The sequence below is a fragment of the Pezoporus wallicus genome, unplaced genomic scaffold (genome assembly GCF_028554395.1).
Source record: "Pezoporus wallicus isolate ANWC-B61680 ecotype Strahan unplaced genomic scaffold, APGP_CSIRO_Pwel_v1 contig_4131, whole genome shotgun sequence".
Taxonomy (NCBI): domain Eukaryota; kingdom Metazoa; phylum Chordata; class Aves; order Psittaciformes; family Psittacidae; genus Pezoporus; species Pezoporus wallicus.
Window position 1 is genome coordinate 1,024,311 of NW_026641950.1, and position 21,449 is coordinate 1,045,759.

Sequence of the window (21,449 nt, forward strand, 5' to 3'; positions counted from 1 at the left end):
CTCCCGCCTGTTACCCTGCCTGGCTGCGGCCCCGGCACCCGCCGCTGGCACAGCGCAGGCCGCGAACTATGGCCCGCCGCCCGCACCCGGGCTTCCCCCGGCCCGCCCAGCCCAAGTCCCTTGAACTTTCCCCGGGCGCTCGCAACAAGCGGCCCGCTCCGGGCTGCCCCGTCCGCCGCTGCCTGAACAGCCCCCGCCCCTCCCGCCGAGTTCCCTCTCAAGCACCGCCTGTCCTCAGAGCCTCCAGCATCCCCGTCACCCGGGAACCCCCTGCGCCTCTCCCCTCCACACCGACCGCACCCCCCTCCGCCACCCTCCCCCTTCCCCCCCGCCTCCCCGCACGCGTTCCCTCCTCCCGCCCCGGCCCGCACACGCCCACCCTGCCCCTTCCCCAGAGCCAGACCGGCGCCGGGCAGAGCCCCCCGCTGCTGCTGCCGCCGCCGGCTCCTCTCCCCGGGGCCACCCCGACCTCCGCACGCTCCTGGCCCTGCCGCCGTGGACAGACCCCCTCAACAAAGGAGGGGAGCCGCGCGTCCGCCCGCTCTGTCCGGATGCGGTGAACCCGCCGCTTCGCCTCGGCTCGCCTCGCTTCGCCTCCGGTGCCGCGCCAGCGCGGGAGGGAAAAAGAGGAGAAGCGGCGGCGCGACAAGCTGCCACCATGGGCTGCTGCACGGGGCGCTGCACGCTGATCTTCCTCTGCTCGCTGCAGCTGGTGAGTGCTGACCCGCCCGCCCCGGGGCACGCTTCTGCTCCGCGGGTGCTTTCCCCATCCCCAGGCAGGGAGCGGCCGCGGAGCTGTCCGGCAGCGCCCTGTGCAGGCGTGCGGGACGGCGGGAGCGGGGCCCCCGGGACTCCGTGAGTTTTGCAGCGCGGCGTCGGAGAAAGCGGCCCCGCGGGTGGGGATGTGGGGGTTGGGGGCGGCCGGGGCGGGCGCTCAGCTGCTGAGCCCGGGCGGCTGTCAGCGCTCCCTGCTTGGGGGAGGGAAAGAGACACGGAGAGTCCCCGCCCGGCGGCGCTTCCCGGCGGTGTGGTGCTCGCTAGTGCCAGGCAGGGGCTTCCCCGTCCTCCGAGCCCAGGGCAGAGGGGTCGGTGACCCCGGGGGACGGTGGCGGCGGGGGCGGGGTGGTCGGTGATGGGCGCTGCCACCGCGGGCAGCTCAGCTCCCGGGTCAGCCCTGGTTGAGGAGGTGTGTGTGCGAGCAGCGCCGTCACCGCCGCCTCTTGGCTTTCTCTGCTGTTCTTAACCTTTGTGCGAGCGGTGTCTGCCGGCCCTCTGCCGTGACTTTTCTTGGGATTCTTTCCCTCTGAGTGAATGTTCCTCAGCGTGCAGGCGAAACAACACAGCGGTGCATCTTATTCTCCTTGTTTACTGAAGTTGGCATATTTGTTTCAGAGAAAAGAGTTGTTGAGACAAAACACTGCCAGACAATAATACTCCATCCGCTGCTGCATTAGCCGAATGATAAAATAATGCTTTTCCTTTAACAGTAGTCCCTGGGTCCCAAGAGTGTTTTAAAAGATTTTTCTCTTTTCTAGTGACTCAGAGTCATCATTTTGCCACATGATCTTTCTTATGAGTGCTGTTCCTTCTGTGTGTCGGTAAAGAAGTGGGATGCAATTATTGTTGATTTATTATTTATTTATTTCCTAATCCTTTGCTAATCTTTCTAGTTTTCTGTTACAGCACTTTGAAATCTCTTTTGTTTCAGGGGTAATACACCTAAGTGCAATGCGTGCAATTACTTAATGAAGACCCTCGTTTGTTTTCAAGGCTTTATGTCAGGTCTGTGTGAACTGGTGTACGTGCCTCCATTGTTTTCCGTGCGAACCTGGACCTCTTTAGACGTGCTTTAGTGTGGTGGAACTAAGTGTGGTCTGAGTGCTTCAATGGCACAACCTTGCCAAAAAGCACCGAGGATGTGTGATTTGTGCTTTCAGCATGAGGAAAGCTTTGTTTCTACATTTCTGGTATTTTTACTTTTCTTGTTTTGCAGCAGTTATGCACATACTGTCCTGTCGACTGCAGCAGACTCACTCCTGATTTACTTCAGTGCGTGTGGGAGGGGAAACAAACCCTTTTCCTTCAAATATATCTCTCTGCCTGTTATGAAGGTTATAATAACTGTATTTACTATCCTGTAGAATTACTTGGAGGCTATAAAAATTGAAGTAAAATGTGAATAGCCACTATAATCTGCAGAGAAATGCATATAAAGTCTTTCAGAAAAAGATTCGTATTTTATAAAAGGCCTCTCAGATGATGTTAACAACTTCTAAAACCGACTTTAATGCACAGGTTTTTTTGAATGTACTTACCTGTTTTATAATAACGTTCCATTGTCATAGTCGCATCTTTCAGGCACTGATAAATGTCTGTATGCCACAATGCTTTAATTGTAATTTATTTCCATTTAGAAAGTAAAGCTGTGGTTTAGATTGAAGAAGTCATCTGGTAGAGAAGGCCTTAAAGCTCAGGTTTTTCCATTGATTTCAGTGTTGGTAGCCTTTGGTTTATGTCTGTGGAAGTTGTCACCACAGGCAGTTTTAGATCTTTTTCTAACATCATGAGTGTAAAGCAGGTAAAGAAAAACTGCATTCCTGAACGTTAGTGTCATTAAACGAGGTTTTATTTCACCTTGAATCCATTTCATGGAGGGGTGAAAGGTGTTACTGGCTGTGGACATCCTTTAGATGAAATGTTACAAACCCGAGGCACCTGTGATGATAATTTGTAACATTTCAGAAGTAGAGGTGATTTACAGGACTTGAGGAAAAACTTCAGGAGACAAATGGTCAGGTATTCTAAAAAAGGAAGTTGCTCATTTAGGTCATATTCTGGTTATGTCAGAAGAGGGCTTGAGAACAGTTCTGGCTTAACCTTAGGACTAACTTTTAGATTTCAACCGAGGAGGTATATTCTGAAACACAGTTGGCAACACCTTTCACAGCAAAGGTGCTATAGGGGTTCTCCTTGGTGTAAGGTGATACAAACTAAAAAAGCTAAGTTCCTGGAAACATGTTCATTCCAAAGATTTGATTCCTGTTCTGTGGAAAGACACTGTATTTAGCAGCCTCAAAGCAGTTTTTTGGTTCCTAAAAGCTGTCATCTTCTCAAACTAGGCTGCATGTTTATGTATTTCTGGAATGAAGAGTTACAAGGTGAGAAGAACAACAGTTACTACATGACAGTCAAGAAAATACCATTTCTCGATAATACATTAAGTGTATTAACTTCAAGAAGATTTGTTTGTAATTTTCAGTGCTGTTTATCAGTTTGAGGATGTGACAATACCAGTTTTCCGTTATGTTTTGATATATGAAAGTGTTTATTTCTAACAGCTTTTGCATTTTATAATAAACACATATTAATGTTGAATTCAGTAATCCCAAGGACAGTCTGTAGTTAATCTGTAGACAGTCTTTTATTGTTTAAGGCCTTCATCTTAAATGTGAGTCCATATGCTCCATCCCTGGTGGTGTTCAAGGCCAGGTTGGACGGAGCCTTGGGTGGGATGGTTTAGTGTGAGGTGTCCCTGCCCATGGCAGGGGCATTGGAATTAGATGATCTTAAGGTCCTTTCCAACCCTAACTATTCTATGATTCTATGTGTATGTAATATTGGGATCTGAAGGAAAATCACAGAGGCAGGATGCTAGGTGGCACCAGTTCAGGAAAAGCTGTTAGGTGCATGGTTTCTTTGAACTTCTGCAGGTGGATTCTGCTTCTGAAAGCCGGGGGAATTTTGCATAAGGAGAACTACATTGTGACACTCCCTCTCCCTCCCCTCCCAAAAATAAACAACCAACAACAAACCCCAATGATCTTGCATTGTTTTGCTCTTCCTAAGCGAGGCATTGTCATATGCCATTTCCAAAGTTTTCAGTCTAAGAACTCAGAAGTGTATGTTTATCCTTTTGTGCATAAATCTGTCATCAAGACTATTAGGAACTATCTATACATCAGGAAAATATCTCATAAGGAGATATGAATCCTTTGGATTACAGCCATAATTCTTCAGTACTGGTGCCATTAGAAGTTTCAGATGTTGGCCTTGTCTGTACTAGAAAATTAAAGCAGCTGCCAGAGAAGGTGCCTGTGCTAGTGTAGCCACCATGCCATAAAATACTGCAACATGAAAATGTTTGGAAAACAAAACATTCAAAAAATATTGAGTTCTGGAAGGGGTAAATTGGCAACAAATTGCAGAGAGTTTTAGCTGTGTGAATCCAGTTGATGCTGGTATGTGTCACACAGTGAAAACCTTCATGCTGCTTTGAAAATGTGTTCCTGAGAAACTACCATTGCGGGATAATTTTATTTTAACTTTTCTAGTAAGTGGATTTTTTTGGTACCTAGAAGTTTACAGATACACAAAGGCAAAGAACTCTAAATAATAGAGATCATGAATGAGATTTTCAAAGTAGTAAAGGGAAGATTAATGGAAAGCGCATAGCTGTGTCCCTTTCATTGCTTTAACAATCTCATTTCGTGTTTTTATCCTTGAACTTCCTTGCACTGAGTTCATTGTATAGGTCCCGATTTAGAAGTGTGTGCTCTATCCAGTATAGCTTGTGTAAAATAGCCTGTACCCTATTTAACTTCTTACTTTCCAAATAATTCAAGTGTTAGCAGACCACACTGAGGAATTATTTAGGTGGAAACACAGCTTCTGCGTATTGTTTTGCCTAGTGATTGTTTGGGGAGTGCAGCTGGCCATTTTAACAGACCAAGCTCCTCTCGATATTTAGAAGATTTATGTTTGTGATTGCCATTAACATTAATTATACTGATGTATGTAAGTAAATCCTTACGCTTGGAGACAAGACTATATCCATTAGACCAAATGATACTGTTTTATCGTTTGTTACTGTACATGGTGGAATTCCAGCAGTTATGTGGGGAAGTGATATATGGCATGCATAGATTTTAATCTCATTTTAAAATGCTTTATAAAGCTGGAAACTTGTAACTTATGATTTTGACTCTTGGTGCTTGTTTGTTATAACTAACAGACAACAGTTACTCAGTTAACAGAGCAGGGATTCGAGGGATTTGATACATTTGAAAAAGTAAAATCTTTGAAACAGTAAATTACTGCATCTTTTTATGTTGGCAAAAGAATCACTAGCCCATTGATCTGGAGATGAAACATCTGTCCACTGATAAAGGAGGAGGAAGTATGATGGAGTGCCTGTTGTACTTACTAGCAGGGGTGGAGGAAGCTTGGGATTTTAGCCCCAAACAACGCACTGGTTACAGGATGTTGCCCTTTCGGCTAAGACAGCTGAGGTGGGAATGATATTTTGCTCTGATAACTCAAACAACTTCCCCAAAACTTGTAACTGTTGCTGGTGGCTGTGCCTAAGAGTCTGATACACTTGTTGTATGGGTGTATAATTGCACTGAACATTAAGATCGGAAGTAATACACTGTATTCAGTAGAAAGAACTACTTGAATTAAATCTTTGCCATCCAAAAAATGCACAAGACTATAATTTTTGGGACCTCTCTTACCAGGGACAAAAGAGTAACATCTAGCAATAAGTGGTTTTCAGTTTGCAGTTTTAGTTTATTTTACAAAATGTTTGGGAGATACCTGTTAGTTGAGCACGTGTTCCCACTGCATCAGGAGTGTAATGTTTAACCATGCACCAGAAATTCAGCCTCACTAGTGAAATCCCCTCCTGCCAAGGCTGCCCGTAATACTTCTTTCAGCTCAGTGATCCAGAGTTGGGAGTTCAGATGTTGAGGAGCCCTGAACAGAGGTCTCTGAAATTTCTGAACTGGGTGAATTTCTTAAAGAAGCCATTCGTTTAAGGCTCCCTTCACCACAGCAGTTCTTTGCTGCTCTATGGCTGGTGGTCAATTGTCATACAAACATTTACTGAATATTTGTACAGTGGTGAAATAAAAGAGCGAAGTCAATGGATAATAATGACAATTCACTGGAAATTGGGAATTATAAAGCTATTTTTCCTGTCTATAAGATCAGTAAGTTTTGGAAATATTTTAAGAACATAGGAATATGCTTCTGATCTGTTGCTCTTTCAAGATCTGCTACATTCTGCCAGGACACAATTCTTTGGACTAGGAAGCAAAGATTGTGTTTTTTGAAATCATTGATATTCAGAAAGATAGTATTGTTTGATCTAAGTGGAATTTGGGCAGGGCTTGCAAAACTTGAACATAAAATGTCTTTTTATGTTTATGTTTGGAGATCATACCAGATTGACTGCACTTGCAGTTGATTAGGTGGTGGTTAAATCTTGCTGATTTTCTGAGGTTTGGTTCTGAAATGAACATTTGTAAAACTAAGTAAACTTAGCTCATGAGTAAATTAAAACCCCAGCTGAACATAGCTCTGAAAAACCTGATCTAACCGAAGTGTATCTGATGCTGAATCTATCCCTGCTATGTGTAAAGGTTTTATTAGATGACCTCCAGAGATTTCTTTCAACTTAGGCTATCCTCTGATTATATGATGTTACCAGAGCATAAGGAATAGGGGCCTTTACTTCTTTATTAGAAGGGTTTTAAAAATCCACAGTAACTTGGGTTGTTTTGAAATAATTAGTTTCTTCATTTGTCGTGGGCATATAACTGTGAAATATGTTTGATATGGCAATAAAAATCCTAATATTTAGTTGTATCTCTTGGTATCAAACTCCAGTGTTAAATTCATTGTGAAATACCTGTATTTCACAAATAATAATTTTGTGATACAATATAACATGTTGGATCTTTTGAAGTCATTAGTATTGAAGCAAAATATATTTTATTCATTCAGACCTGTAATTAATTGCTAAGCAGTCATTCTGGGGCAAAGAGCCTTTTCTTTCTATCTGTACAGGGAAATGAACTGCACATTTTTGGTTCTACATGAGTAATACAAAGGAGCAGTAATAAGTGACTGTGTGACTCTGTGGTTCAAGAGATTGATGATATGACACAGGGTTTTTCACCTATAGGTCACAATTTGAAATTCACTGCAAGTTAGATGAGAGCAAATGTCATTATGAAATGTTTATGTGAAATGTTAGCAGTCTTGATTTAGTGTCAATATAAGATGATATCTCCATATTAGCCCTAATTTCCACCTTTTATGTTATACTAGGAGGGTCAAGGTTGGTGGCCATGGTACTGTGAAGATGGAAGTGATCTTTCTGCCAATGTTTTCTTCAGGTCATCTTTGCAGGGGTGCTAGCAGGAGTGTAGTTTGCACTGCCTTTGCTTATATTGGACATGGTGATTTTGCTAGGGATATCAGTACAGAGAGGCATTTGTAAACTTTGTGAGTCACATTAAATCACAATGAAAAACAATGTTAATTGTATTGTTTTTATGTAAATTTAATCTTTTTCATTGGACAGAAAGAAGAACATTTATTACTTCTTTTTGTTTAGTACATTTTGCCTTGAAAATAGAATTTGGGTAACAGGAAATGGAAAAAAAAATCACTTTGAATCTTGACGCAGCTCAAATTTGTCTATGTTATAACAGTTTTCTCCTCATCTGTCAAGAGCCGTCAACGCATACCTTCCTAAAGGGTATGCCAGCAGGTTTCAGATCATACACTGCTACACTTGGCGAGACCTCCAATTCCTTGACAGAGCAGAGCCAGCAGCTCTATTACAGGTTTTAATGTGTCATGGGCTTTTTTTCTTTATCATATGTGACCAGTGAAATCTTTGTAATCTAGCTATAAATCCGTGCTTTTGATAGGTCTGTAAAAAACGTTGGTAAGCTGGATTTAATCACTGTTCTCTGATCTCAGGAACGTAGAGAGTGCTTAAGACCCTGGTAATAAAAAGGTAGTGAAAGATTTTATTTTAGTCTTTACTTTTTACTATACTTCCTTATCGTCTTTTCTTCAAACACAGCCATACCTTGCATGTAATCTTAGCTCAGATGTATTTTTTAATGCTGTGGTGATCTGGGACTTGTTCTTACAAGTTGCTGAACGCCCTCCACCTCTCATTAAAGTTGCTGAAAGTCATTCTTTTACATAGAGGCTCTTTATAATAATAGTTTCAAGCAAAAGCAGCAGTGAATCCCTTCCACCTAGAGAATGCCAGTATTACAGTGAAATGAAAGGAAAAAAGAGAAGTTTTCTGCTTAATACAATAAGCATTTTCTGCCAGGCAAATATCCCTCACAGAAATTAACATCCCAAAGTAGCAATATTGAAATTTTTATGAAATACAAAAGGAAGATAATTGTAACCAGTTATTTATGTTGAGAGTGACTCTTTTGAATACTCACAATTGGTTCTTCCACAGTTCTCTCCAAAGGAAGTTGAGAGAAAAGGAGTTTTATTTCATCACTACAGAAGTTTTGGCTGAGAGTAGGTATATATATATATATATATATATATATATATATATATATATATATATATATATATATATATATATATATATAATGAGCATATGCTTGACAATGAGCCAAATGGAACTTCCCTAAGGAGGGTTTTGACACACACCAAAGAAGCTACAGATAAAGCAAAGCAAGACTAATGATTAGCAGATGAACCATGAGCAGAAAAGTTCTGAAATGCTTTTATAGTGAAGGAGATTATGTTGGGAGCATGGGAGGAAAAGTGGAGAAGGGTGTATTTAGATGAATGTAAAGAATGTAGAACATGGAAGCCCTCTTCAGCAGACAGATAAAAGTTGCCTTTGTGTGTGGGAGGAATTCCTGTCCAGGGTTTCACTGAAAACAAGATTTTGTCTGTCTTTTCTAACATGCCACTGCTCAAAAGTCAGTTTCTCACTACTCTGTCACAAAGTTCTTATGTTAGTGTCAGACATTTTGAATGAATGGACCCAAGGAAGCAACACCTTTATGTTTAGTCAGTGTTATTATGATGATATTTTCTAGTGAGATTGGAATGAATGGCAGTCTTCCTCATTCAGCTTTAGTTTTTGCATTTGTTTCAGCCTAGGAATACTCTCTGGTGTTCTGGGAATGTTGCCAGAGGGCTTCAGTGCCCTCTCGGCAAATCCCAGCAGCACATATCAGTAAAACGCTTCTGGAACTTGGGAACATGCAGCAGAAGCTTGGCACAAGCCACGGTGGAAATGAGTAGACACATGAATTCTTACCAGCCTTGTGCATCCCTACAAAAGAAACCTCCCACCCCCACCAATTAAATGCAGATTAAAAGATGGACTTTGAAAAGCTCATAATATGTCTAAATGCATTTCAGAAACAGGATTCTATTAAAATGGAGTGCATAAAGAAAAAGCCTTTTGGAAGTTTAGTCTCCACAATCAAAGAATAAAAAGCTGAAGAAGTCTAAAGCTGGAAAGTGTAGTGCATTATAATGCAGGAATAGCATCATAAAAATACATAGTTCTACCTCTGCATGCCAGTTATTTATTTTTTCCTGCTAAAAGCTTGTTGTACATTTCTACTTCAGAGTGAACAAGATGTTTCATTTCTCTAATAGTATTTTTTCATGAACTGACTAGACATCATCATGGTAAGTGTATTTAGAATTTAACTGGAACAGAAACCTTGCTGCTCCTACAGACTGAATAATTTACTCCATAGAAACCTGACAAAACCTCTCTGCCCTCTAACACAGGTGGAGCTACTCAGAAAACTGAAGAGAGATGGTTTTCTCATGAAGATGCCCTGAACTACTGAAGATTCTTTAATCAGTCTATAGTCAGCCAACTGTACATTTGTAAGATGCCTGTGTTAGCGTACCCATTAACGTGCATTCAGGAAGCCTTAAAAATTCCCATATTTGGAAGATATTTTTGCCACGTTCCTCTGTTAACAGTTAATTCTTATGCTGGTGAAAGCTTCAGGTTGGTGTTCAGCCGCATCCTTCTGATAAACCGTTTCTTTTCCCATCAACAGGAAACTCTTGGCTCAAGTGGCTAGCTGTGAAATGATATGCTATTTCCATTTTCCCATTCTTCTTTTTCCTTGACCCAAATGATCTGTTCCCAACTCTGCACCCAGCTATTTAAGAACAAGTTTCTGATCTTCATCTGTTCTATCAAAGTAGGATTCAGACCCTGTTCCCCCCAATCCCAAACCAGTCAAGACTGTTAAAATTTACTTGTGGCTGTAAATGGGCCTTCTGAACGTTTGGTTTAAGATTCTCCTCATCCTGAAGATATCCTTCACTTCTGTGGTTGAGTTCTTCCATAACCTGTGGCTAAAAAACATTATTCTAGAGAGCTGGAGGAAGTGGCAAATGTGTTTGCAGTTACAAATAACAGGTAGAATTCCTTGATTAAAACATAGTAATTAATGATACTTAGCAGAGCACTTTCAAAACCAGAGATAAATCTCTAGTCTTAAGGATCTACATGTGTATTTATCTAAGTTGTCTTGCAGTGTCATTAAGAAAAAGCAAAGAAATGCATTTATGCTACTGTAGTCAGTTTCACTTTTAGGAAAATAAAATATGTCGTTATGATTAACTTGCATCTATACAACATGAGTAAGATTTCTTTTAGTCGAAGCCACAGTTATTTGGGGTTCTTCACATCACATATAAAAAGGTCTGGTTAGTTCAGAAAAGAAGACAATGTGAATGAGTGATATCTGAAAGATGAACTAGTAGTGGGATTTACTGTAATGCTCTTGCCAGGAGTCTTGCAACAGGAGTGTTGGAATGGAATGGAAAAAGTGCTTCCAAGTCTGAATTTACAATGACAAATTAGATGTATGAATGACAGTAGCCTAAATCCAAACTTCATTCAGATATCACAAATGAGTTGAAGTACATTGAAGCATGTTAGATGCCATGAATGGCTTCAAGTTGTATTACTAATGTATAAAAAAGCCAAAGCTGACTGAGGTGTGCCAGTAAGTAACCACGAAGCGCCAAAGTTTATTTAAATTAAGTGATGAAGCCTGTCATTTCTCTAAGTTTGTTTTCATGAGTTAAGTAGACATCATGAAGTTAAATGTGTTTAGATTTTAATTATAACCAGTTACATCTGTTAATCTGTACAACTGTAGTAAGTTGAATGCATTGATGACTCCAGGCTGTGCAGCTGAGGTGTGGTGTGTGCCACCTTGCACAGCAGTAATACAGGGTGCCTGAAGGCCTGTCCTTATCTGCAGTGTGGAGCAGTCACACCAGGATGTTACTGAGTCCCCTTCAAGTAGGTACATGAACCCTGTTGCTTGTTTTGGTGTGGGGCAGGTACTAAGACTGCATCCACTCTGATCCACTGACATTTTCTACACACCCAACATTTTTAAAAGAACCATATTGCATGATGGCTGGAGAACAATACTACCTATAGCCCCTGGGTCATCTAGAGTGTGGGAGAAACTGATGTCAATAGTTTCTTTGCATTTTTATATCCATGAAAGGTTCCAGGTTTCAGAGTTCAGCCAGTATGTGATACTTACTTGCACTGGAAGCTGAAGAACTGTTTCTGCAGAGCATTGTGGCCACAAGAGTGTCAATCTGAGATCTTAGTGAGCAACAGAGATTCTGGCCTTTTCCTTGTCCAGGTAATACTTTCATTATTTATTAATTAGCTTTCCTGCATATTTGTTTCCTTTGGCCTAACTGGCCACGTGAATCTCTTAGTTTTCTGTGAGATTTCTAGACTGCAGTTAGATTTCTAGGCTCAACTATAGTTGGTGCACATGCCAAACATCTGGAGTGCTCTAATACTGTTGGGGTTTCTCTCTGTTTATTAATCTCTTGAGAAACCACAGTAATTAATGCCACAAATCTGGTGCTGGGTTTGCACTTTTAAAGATCATTTGAAGCGTTTTGCAGCCGAGGTTGGCTCTGGACTATGATGTGTATCTGAGATACACCTTGCCTCAGGTGCTTACAAATCAAAACAGATGATGGAATCAGAAAAGGAAGCATGCATAAGTTTTGTTTTAGGCCCTACAGAAAGTCTCTGGAGTCCTAGTTCAGGCTGTTTTTCTACTTGGCACTTCTTCATGTTTCTGCATGCAGTACCATAATTTCATTTTTTATATTGTCCACAAGTGAGGAGGGGCATGTTAACATTTCAGTAAGCAAGTTCTGTGTATTTGGGTGGGCTTGTAATTTGGAGAACACATTTCTTTTTAATTCTGTACTGTCTGCAAAGTGGTTTAGAGGTGCTAAAATTAATTGCAAAGACAAAAATGTCTTTCTGTTTGAGGAGGAATGTAGTAACTATGGATTGTCTTTTGGAAAGATGATTTTCAGGTGTTGACAGATTAGAATTGATCCTGACAGGATTAGCTCTTCTGCAGAATGAGATTTGCAAATATCAACACCTGCACTCACTGCATACCTTGCTGGGGATTCCCCCTCATGTTGCTGCTTTTGGACACAGGCTCTTGTAGAAGACAGGAGTCAGTCTCTTAAGGGTTTTCTGGAGAGCAGCAAGTAAACAAGTGTCGCCAAAATGCTGGAACTGACCATCTACATACAGGAAAGGGATAGTTTTGTGTCAGGGAAGAGTTCTGTTTTCTTTCTGCTGATAGATAGAAGCGCTTTTTAATTTGCAGTAGAAGAGCCATGAGTTCATTGCTTTCTTGGTATGTTACCTTTGTCAATCCATTTGTTCAATTTTCAGTAACTGGAATTGGCTAAAAAATTACAACATATTCACTGCAGTAGGAAGAAGAAATCCTAATCTCTCTGGGAGGCAAACCTTCATCTTGGCATGTACTCTCTTCTCTGAGTGACAAAAGCACACCTGACAGTGAATCACAACTATCTATGCGGAAGAGTAATTTCCAAGGCAGTCCATTTACATTCAATTCTCTTCCTCTAATAGAAAAAGCAATAAATTATGCTGGTGTTTAAGGGGTAATCTCTTTAAAAAATAATAAATTATGAGAGGCATACCAATGTGGCTGTGCTAAGTGTTGAGCACCTCTTCTATGGGAGCAAATAACCTCATCTCCCACTGAGAACAGCTGGAGTTATGGATACTTGTGTCCTTCCACTCAGGCATCACTGTCCAGAGGGATTGAGCTGTAATCGAGGCAGCTGTGCCAGTGACTGGGCTTGTAAGTGCAGGCACTATTAAGAGAGTGCCATTAGATGAAGTCATTGAACCACTAGGAAGCCTGCAAAAATGAGTACCCTCTTCTGATCTGAAAAGTGTTGTGCTTGAGAATATACCCATTGGACATCCTCAAGGGAAGATTTCTTTCACACATACTGACTCTGCCAGTGTTACCAGCCAGCATTTCACTAGCATGAGACTTAGCTTTGTAACATTTCATAGATTCCTACATCATGCTGAGTAGTGCTGGTCATTTATTATTAATATGCTCACATTTTTTGCTAGACTAAAAGTACCTTATTATCCATTTTCTCATTAAATTTTCCATTACTTCGAGATGCTTTCAAGGTTTGTTCTGCTCTCATTTTATTAGTTGGGAACAATGGCTTTTCAAATGTCAGAAGCTAATATATGCTGATTGCCGGATAAGCAAGAAAATACCTTGTATTTTGAGGCCATTTTATTATATGAGGGTCTCTTTGAGCCCCTTGCACAGTTTTTTATAAAATATTTCCCTTTTTCTTATTTGAGTGCATATCTTTACACAATTACAATTTTGCATTAGAAATACTGGCTGTATGGCAAGATGAGACTTTCTCCCTGTGTTATAACCAGTGGCATGTATACATAATTTAAAGAACTCTTAAGTTAGAGAACTAATGTTGTGTTTGATTACACAAGTCAATGGAGACAGTTGCACGTTCAGACAAACTAGTTTGCATTTGGGAACCATGGAGTTAGAGTGGTGTGGTGCCTTGGTTAATGAGCCTGCAGAGGATATTGTAGCTAGGTGTAGTACAGTGCTGATGTATCCACAAGGCTTCTGAAGCTGGTCTGTATTCGGACAGGCTGGAGTACAGGCAAAGCGGTCAGACCCACTCTGGAAAAGATACACACCTCAGTAAGATTAATGCTGTTAGGTACTTATTCTCTAAAGAGATGATGTTACCTAAGTTTCTCGTCTACTTACATTGAGGTGTTTCATGCTGATACTGATCGAGGAATTCTAACAGAGAGACAAAGGTGTTCAGATGATGTTGTCACTGAACAACCTTAAGCAAAGTTTGGACTCCAGTGATTCCCACCTACTATTTTGATTTCTGGAATTCTGATTTCTAAAACTCTACACAGGAACTGTTGGTGGAATAAACTGTCCCCTTATTATTTAGCTGATGTAGACCTAATTTTAAGTGCACCACTTTTGCTCTCTAATGTTTAGATTCATTCTTGTGTTACCAGTCATAAGCTTAACACATTAACTGAATTTTACCAATAGCCTATCCTTCTTAGTTGATCTATTTTAGTGTCATTTTTGCAGGTTATTTTTAATCTTTTGGGAACTCTGAACTATTTCCCACAGCTACGCAAAAAGTGGATTTGTGGCCTTTTACTGCCATTGCTGCTAGTACACTTTGCTTGAGGCCAAAGGGAAATTGGGAGAAAGCCAGGAACAAAACCCAGACGCATGACTCCCAAGCTTATGACTTAAGCACAAGATCACAATTTGTCTTTTATAAGCCTTTCTTGTCTGGTGTTTTAAAATTCTCAGAATAGTTTGATTTGGAATTGAAGCATTCATGATTTTACATAGCACAGAGACAGATTTTCCTTGGGAGAGTTTGGTCAGGTTACACTTGTCTGTTTAGGAGCAGCAAGGGGTGTGGAGATGATACAGCTGAGATCCTTATCACTTGCTTTTTCTATTATTACATCATCCAAACCTCACTTTTTCTATTTCTAGCCTCTGTAAATCCATTAACATCAGTGGAGTTAAAATCATTTATACTTTCTGAATAACAGTTTTAAGAGATGACAGGTGAATACTTGATTTTAAGTGTCCACATATTTGAAAAAACAAATTGCTTTGACAAAATGTGTCTTTTAAAATATTTCTTTCCTCCACATTTTAGTAAAATGCTTGATAGGGTTTCAGATTATAATTGTGTCACTGGTTTGAAATATATATATTTTAATAGTTTCTCACAACACTGTCTTCATTAGTGGGTTTGCCTGTCTATCTGCTTTGCCTCCTTCATGTTTGTCCTGCTTTGGAAAGTGTGATGATCCTAAATGCAGTAGAACCCTCACAGTTTTTAGCAGGAGGCTGTTGTTACAGGGAAGACACAGAATAGTCCTGTAACTTCTGACATTTCCAGAGCATGTTATGTCTTATGTGAAGGAGCATAGAGGGATGTAAGGAAGCAGGTAAGGAAGTTAGGGATATGGCCAACAGAAACATGGATAAGTTCAGAAAATAGTATTTCCTTTGTTATGAAGGAAAAAAAGAAAAAAAAGGAACTTAATATCTAGCCATGACCCAAACCCTGTTGGAAATCAGTAGAACAGATCTCACTGATTTCACATTTTGGAGTCAGCCTGCACATGATTTTCTGCAATGGTTTTTGTGTTTTCCTTTTGTGTTTTCTTCTTTCATGCACTTAAATGCACTTTATTAATAGAGTTGCTGTAAGAGGCAAAATATAGGCTTCCCTCACTGTGACTTACTGAAAATCTCAGCCATAAATTTGCACTAACAGAATTGTTTGCATGTAGCACTTCTACTTGACAGGGTAGGTACTTTTACTTATGTCTGCAATAGTTGTCTAAAGACCTTTCCAAAGTGTCAGGAGAGGCACATTGCTTACATGTTCTTCACCTTTCAAGAGAAGGGAAGAGCTATGAGCCAAACTTGCATTTCAGGGCTGGAACCAACCCTAAAACAGAAGTAGAAAGTAAGAAAACGTAAGAAATGGTCATTTTTCTGAAGAAGATGTAAGACAAGATTTTTGAAATACACCTCATTTCAGTTCTTAACTCAAGGAGTGGTGTGAACTGGGACAGTGGGAATATCAGTAAGAAAGGCAAAACCTTGTTTTTCAGTACCTGAAAGAGTAAAAGAAAACAGTTGCAGAATTATAATCCTAGACCAGTACAGCAGGTTTTGACTTGCTCATAGATCTGCTTAGGAGGATCTCATGGAGATGCACTGAAGAGCAAATGGCCAGAACAGCTGGTTTATCTTCAAGTACAGTGAGAGGGAGGAAGGGTTCTTTAGCAGCAATGTCTCAGCAGTCCACCACTAATTGGATATATAAGAAAGCTGGAAGAGGTTCCAGAGGAACAATTAAGTGGTTAATGTGGATAATGGTAATGGGAAAGTCCACATATTTGAAGAAAAATAAAAACTACTTGAGTGGCAATTTAGATTAATTAATCTTCAATATCATGTTTTTTTTTTTCTTTGTCCTTGCGTTAGGCTGCTAAATAAATATTTTTGGATCCTCACAATTAATAATGTATGTCTTCTCTTGTGAGTATCTGCTAGTAAATCCTCACAGAGGTATGTTCTAAAGTAATCTTCAGAACTTCCTCTTGGTTGGAATTTAGCCAGGAACATTGCTGATAATATCCCATTGTACTGTGAGGGGGATAAATGTGATAAGAGTTACATATCTGCTGTAAATTCCTAAGGGAAAATCATGGCACCGCTGGACTTGATATTTTCATAGTTTGTTTTTTTTTTCCCCTAACTCGTCATCCTAATTATTGATAAGTTGAATCACACAGTTTATGCAATTTGAAAACCATATTGTATCTGCAGCATGGCAGTCTTCAGGGGGCTATAGGATTTTTTTCTGCATATTGAGCATAGCATTTTGATGCTACCTCTTACTGTTTGGGGTTCTTTGAAGGCTCAAAGCTCACTGGAGTTTTAAAATATGTTTCTGGTAAGGGCTTATTTTTAGTTATCATCATAATTCCTTTATTTTCAGGATGTGCTCTTTTCATTTCAGACAAATAAAAAAAGGCTAGCATCCTGTTAATGACTTTAAGGTCAACATGTCACTCAGCATCCACTCCCTGTGGACCTACAAAACAAACGGTGATGCTGTTCCAAGCACTGCCACAAGCACCAGGTTAAATACATTTGGAATTATCGGTTCTTTGGGATCAAAGTTTCATACGTGATCCTGTTGCTTTTCTGGCTGGTGAAAAAACAACCTAAAAGGGAAGTGGCCAACAGAATAAATGGATACATGTGCTCTCTTATCATCCCAGTAACTTGGATCATTCTGTTCAGTCAGTGGAGTTCGAAGAGCCCAGTTTAAGATAACTGACAATTTAATACTTAACCTCTTAGAGTGTGCAACATCTGGCACCATGGTGCTGGAGCTCTGGGGCACATCCATAATAAAATTAATAAGATTTCTATCTTGAGTAGATCAGAGACTATGAACTATGTAAATGTATAAGGTATGCAATATAGTGGTATGTCCTGTATCAGCAATGGTAAGGTGTAAAGATCAAACTTTATACATTAACATGTGGAGTGTATCCATTAATATGCTGGTTTAAGAAGAAGCTACACTAGTGGTCACCTGTTTTTAACAGTCCGTAAATTGCGTTCCCTATAGGACAGCTTCAGTATTAATGGTAGCTCATTGTTCAGCCAGATATTTTAAGAGCTAGAAAAGCAACAGAATATTTGGTAACTACTGATAACAGATCTGTCAGTATTTTTCTTTTTAATCTTCCTTTTAATACAAACTGTAAAACTCTTCATGCTGTTGCCAGACAGAGTGAAATAGTGCATATTCCTCTACTATGTGATACTATTGTTTTACTTGGAAAAAAATAGAACTAGTAAAAAAGCACCAGAAAATTTTCTTACTTTATAGGAGAAATACCTAAGAAATTATTGGCAGGGAATATTACTTTTATTCAGAAATTCAGTTGTGGTGCCTCTAAGAGTTGACATCTCTTGACATACTTTCAGTCTTCTCTGTGGATGTCTAGATGGCTTCTGCTTTGTGTAAAGTGACATACTTTCTTCTGTTGTCATATGATATGAATCTCTAGTCTTAATGCATCACAACGGACACAGTACAGGTGGAGAAAAGAAAGAAGACAAAGATGCACAGAAATTCCCAAGAAGGATTAAAAAGCACTATCAAATTTAGTTTGTTTGAATTTTATGCAGAATATTTTAATTGAAAAGAGAATTTTCACCTAGTTTGAAAACTGTGAGTTGTCCAAAAATGTGTCTGTGGTCTAACAGTTATTAAAGAGAAACTTCAGCCATCCCTGTAAAACAGTATGAGAACAGCCTTATGTGGAACAGGAAAACAGAAGTATTTTAGAACTAAATATGTTACTCTGTGTGTTGCATTTCTGTGTAAACATGGTTTTTGGTTGCTTTCTGCTGCCTACCTCCCTATGTGGTTGACCCTTGGGAAGGGATTGCTCCTTGAGGAATTTTTCCGGCAATCCAGAAAAGCAAATGGCATGAGGAATTGTAGTCTCTGGGCTTGTCGAAAGCCCACCTGTTTTGTTTCTGATAGGATTCTAACAGTTAATGGTTTTTCATAGAATAGTTTTATTATTGTTGAACCAGTTTTTTTGGATAAAAAAAAATCTTCCTCTGCAAGATTTTTTTGATCAGTTGAATATTCTTGTACAACATTTAGACTGCATTACTGCAAATCTCTCCAGTAATTCCTTAATGGCATTCCTTATCAGCATATACTTAAGCCCAAGCCTGTAAGCAGTGTCCTTGATAATAATGAATGCAAAGTTCCAACGTGAATTTCAGCTGTCACTGGATAGACTGCAATTAATCCTGGATGGGTTCAGCATTTGAAATAAATATGCAGGGAAAAGATTCCTGTACTGAAAAATAAACTTGTACTTGCTACTTTGTGTAGATTGACAGGCACAAACCTCAAGAGATTAATGTAGCTGAAGCTGAATGGATGCAAGAGTGTATCTAAGACTGGGTTTTAATCTATGAATCTATACTTTAACAATTTTATCATTGCATTTTTTTTTTTTTTTTTAGTATAAACCTTATTTTCCATGAAAGGAATTGATAAGCAAATTGTGGATGTCACATAAGGGCTAAGTAGTGAAACCACTTCATACATAGTGTATTATGTCTTATGATAAATTGTCTGGAGACTAACGTCTGCAGGAAAATTACAGTAGGCACCAAAAAGCTGGCAACTGTATTTTCAAATTTATATGTGGAAATAAAAAATAAGTAATTGTTGGAATTCTGTGTTGTGTGATATATGCTCGCCTAGTCTTCCTTTTCTTTCTGCAAAGGGATTAATTTATAAGTATATGAAAAAAGACAATTTTTGTGCATTTGAGCTCATAAACAATTTTTCATACGCCTCTTATTTCTTAGTGTTTTCTTTAGGACTTGCAAATATTTATTTTTAAGAGGTTTCATAGATTATTGTCTACTATATGTGGCTCTTACTCTTTCTGTCTCCTATTAAATGTAATGTGGAAGGTCAGACACTCTCAGGTTGCAGCAATAGCAAGGGATTGCAGTCAGTCCTGGATATAGGTTCTTTTTGATGGGAATGCGATTTACTAGGTTTCATATATCCCATAAGGTAACTTATGACAGCTACATGGTAAAACAGATGGCTTTTCTTCCTTCCATAAACCTTTGACTTGGCTGTTCTCTCAACTGCTTTTTACTGAATACAAGGTTTGTGCTAACATTTGCGAATAGATGTTCAGAAAGTATGTTTAAATGTGGCAGAAACCTATGAAAATACTTTCAGGGATCATTTGGCTGCAGGTGGTGCTTGTGCTGACAGAACATGATTTATCTGAAGTTTTGTGCCTTTTGGGGGCAGGACCACTTGTTATTTCAGCATGGGCTAAATGTCTGTACTTACTAGTAAGGTGCTGGTTTGAGATTTGATGATAATGGCTTCCCCCTTCTCACCTTAAACTCCATCCTGACTAAACCTTCCCTAGCTTTTTTTTTCTATCACCCTGATGGGTAGTCTAATGTTTCACTTTTTATAATTAAAATACTGCCTATGCTTTCTGAAGAGGCTGGAAGTTGTAGAGCTTTACCACAATTCTCATGATTCAGAACCATGCTGGATGGTTTTTATTTTTTATGAAATATTTTCCCTGCTTTTGCTTGTTTGTGCTCTTATGAGTAGAGGATCATGTGTATACAATAACAACTAAAAAATTCGTGGAATCATAGAATGGTTTGGGTTGGACAGGACCTTAAGATCATCGAGTTCCAACTCCCTGCCATGGGCAGGGACAGCTCACACTAAACCATGTTGCCTAAGGCTCTATCCAACCTGGCTTTGAACGCTGCCAGGGAAAGAGCATTTACCACTTCTTTAGGCAACCTGCCTCACCACCCTAACAGTAGAGAACTTCTACCTTATATCTAACCTGAACTTCCCCTATTTAAGTTTAAACCCATTCCCCTTGTCCTATTTGTAGGCAATTTTCTGATGCCTTTTGAGCCAGCAGCTTTTTAACAACTCTCTATACTGCTAATACAGTTCTTACAAAGCAAAAATGTTCATGCTGGAAATGATGGTGAACTCTATAAATAATAGCAGGGCTATAGCAAAGTTTATTTTAGCTATACGCTACATTTTAGTGGAGTTTCCAGTGTGGCCAGGTGTAAGAGAAATGCATTATTAGAAGATTATAAAATTATGCATAGGATTTATGCATAAGTTCAAAACAAAGGCTGGAAACAGTATGCTGATTACATTTATGAAGCTGAAACTATTCAGAAAATCACAGGGAAATTGGGTTCCCCTTGCTCTCTGTGGGGTGGATTCTCAGCATGAGTTTTGATTTGTGGAAACTGTAGAAGCCTAAGGAGTACAAATACACCATATACCCTCCTTAGTGAGAGAAAATTTGGAGGAACAATGGTGACTTGGTCAAACATAAGGGCAAAGTAGGAACAGAAGGCTATGGTTTTTCACAGTTGACCTAACTTCTTTATAACTGGTTGGTACTAAAGCAGCCTCCAAAACCTTGGTTTATATGTTCCTTTCTTCTTGTTAAGGACATCCAAGCTATTTTTGAGAACGGTTTTTCAGGAACTGTTTTGCAGGGAGCATTTATGGTATCTGTAAACCTGCACATATTTCCAGTAATGATATTTTTAATATTTAGATCTATCAGGATAAGATTCACCATAATGATTGAACACTGGAACATATGAGAAGAGCTGGAGTCTGTAGTCTGGTCTTGTAATGTTTTTCAGTGTGTGAATTCAGTCATGACTAGTGTTAGAGCTGATCTAAAGCTGTGTCAAGAGGGCATCTGTGTATGTGAAGATCCAACCATGGCCAAAATCTGCCCCCTTGTAAAAGAATTTAAATGAGTTAGTCTTTATGGTGACAAATGTTCTACTAATTTCATTAATATGCACCTACCATTTTGCATATTAACTATTACATTTCTGTTCCACTCTTGCGACCAAGGAGTTTAAGAGTATTTCTTGGTAAACTAAAGTTACATGTGCAGTCTAGGTAGTGCTGAGAAGGAACTCATGTTTTTGCTTTTGCTGTAAGTTTTCTTTGAAAATATTTTAAAAACTGAAAATCAAAAACTAATTTTCCATGTTTTCTAATTGCTTGAACTGAAAGCAGAGTTAGAG

The 21,449-nt window shown here is 39.6% G+C and overlaps 1 protein-coding gene across 5 annotated transcripts in view; it reads left to right on the forward strand.

The window, feature by feature from the left end:
- Positions 1-344: 344 nt before the first annotated feature.
- The window catches only part of NKAIN3 (sodium/potassium transporting ATPase interacting 3), a 353,633-nt gene continuing 332,528 nt past the window's right edge, over positions 345-21,449 (forward strand). For 2 of the 5 annotated variants that reach the window (XM_057426134.1, XM_057426135.1), the window contains exon 1: positions 350-712. In XM_057426134.1, the coding sequence (XP_057282117.1) occupies positions 659-712 (54 nt within the window). In that variant the 5' untranslated portion in view covers positions 350-658. Of the gene's footprint in view, positions 713-21,449 lie in introns of all 5 variants that reach the window. The other 3 variants (XM_057426133.1, XR_008974503.1, XM_057426132.1) reach the window with 3 other exon arrangements.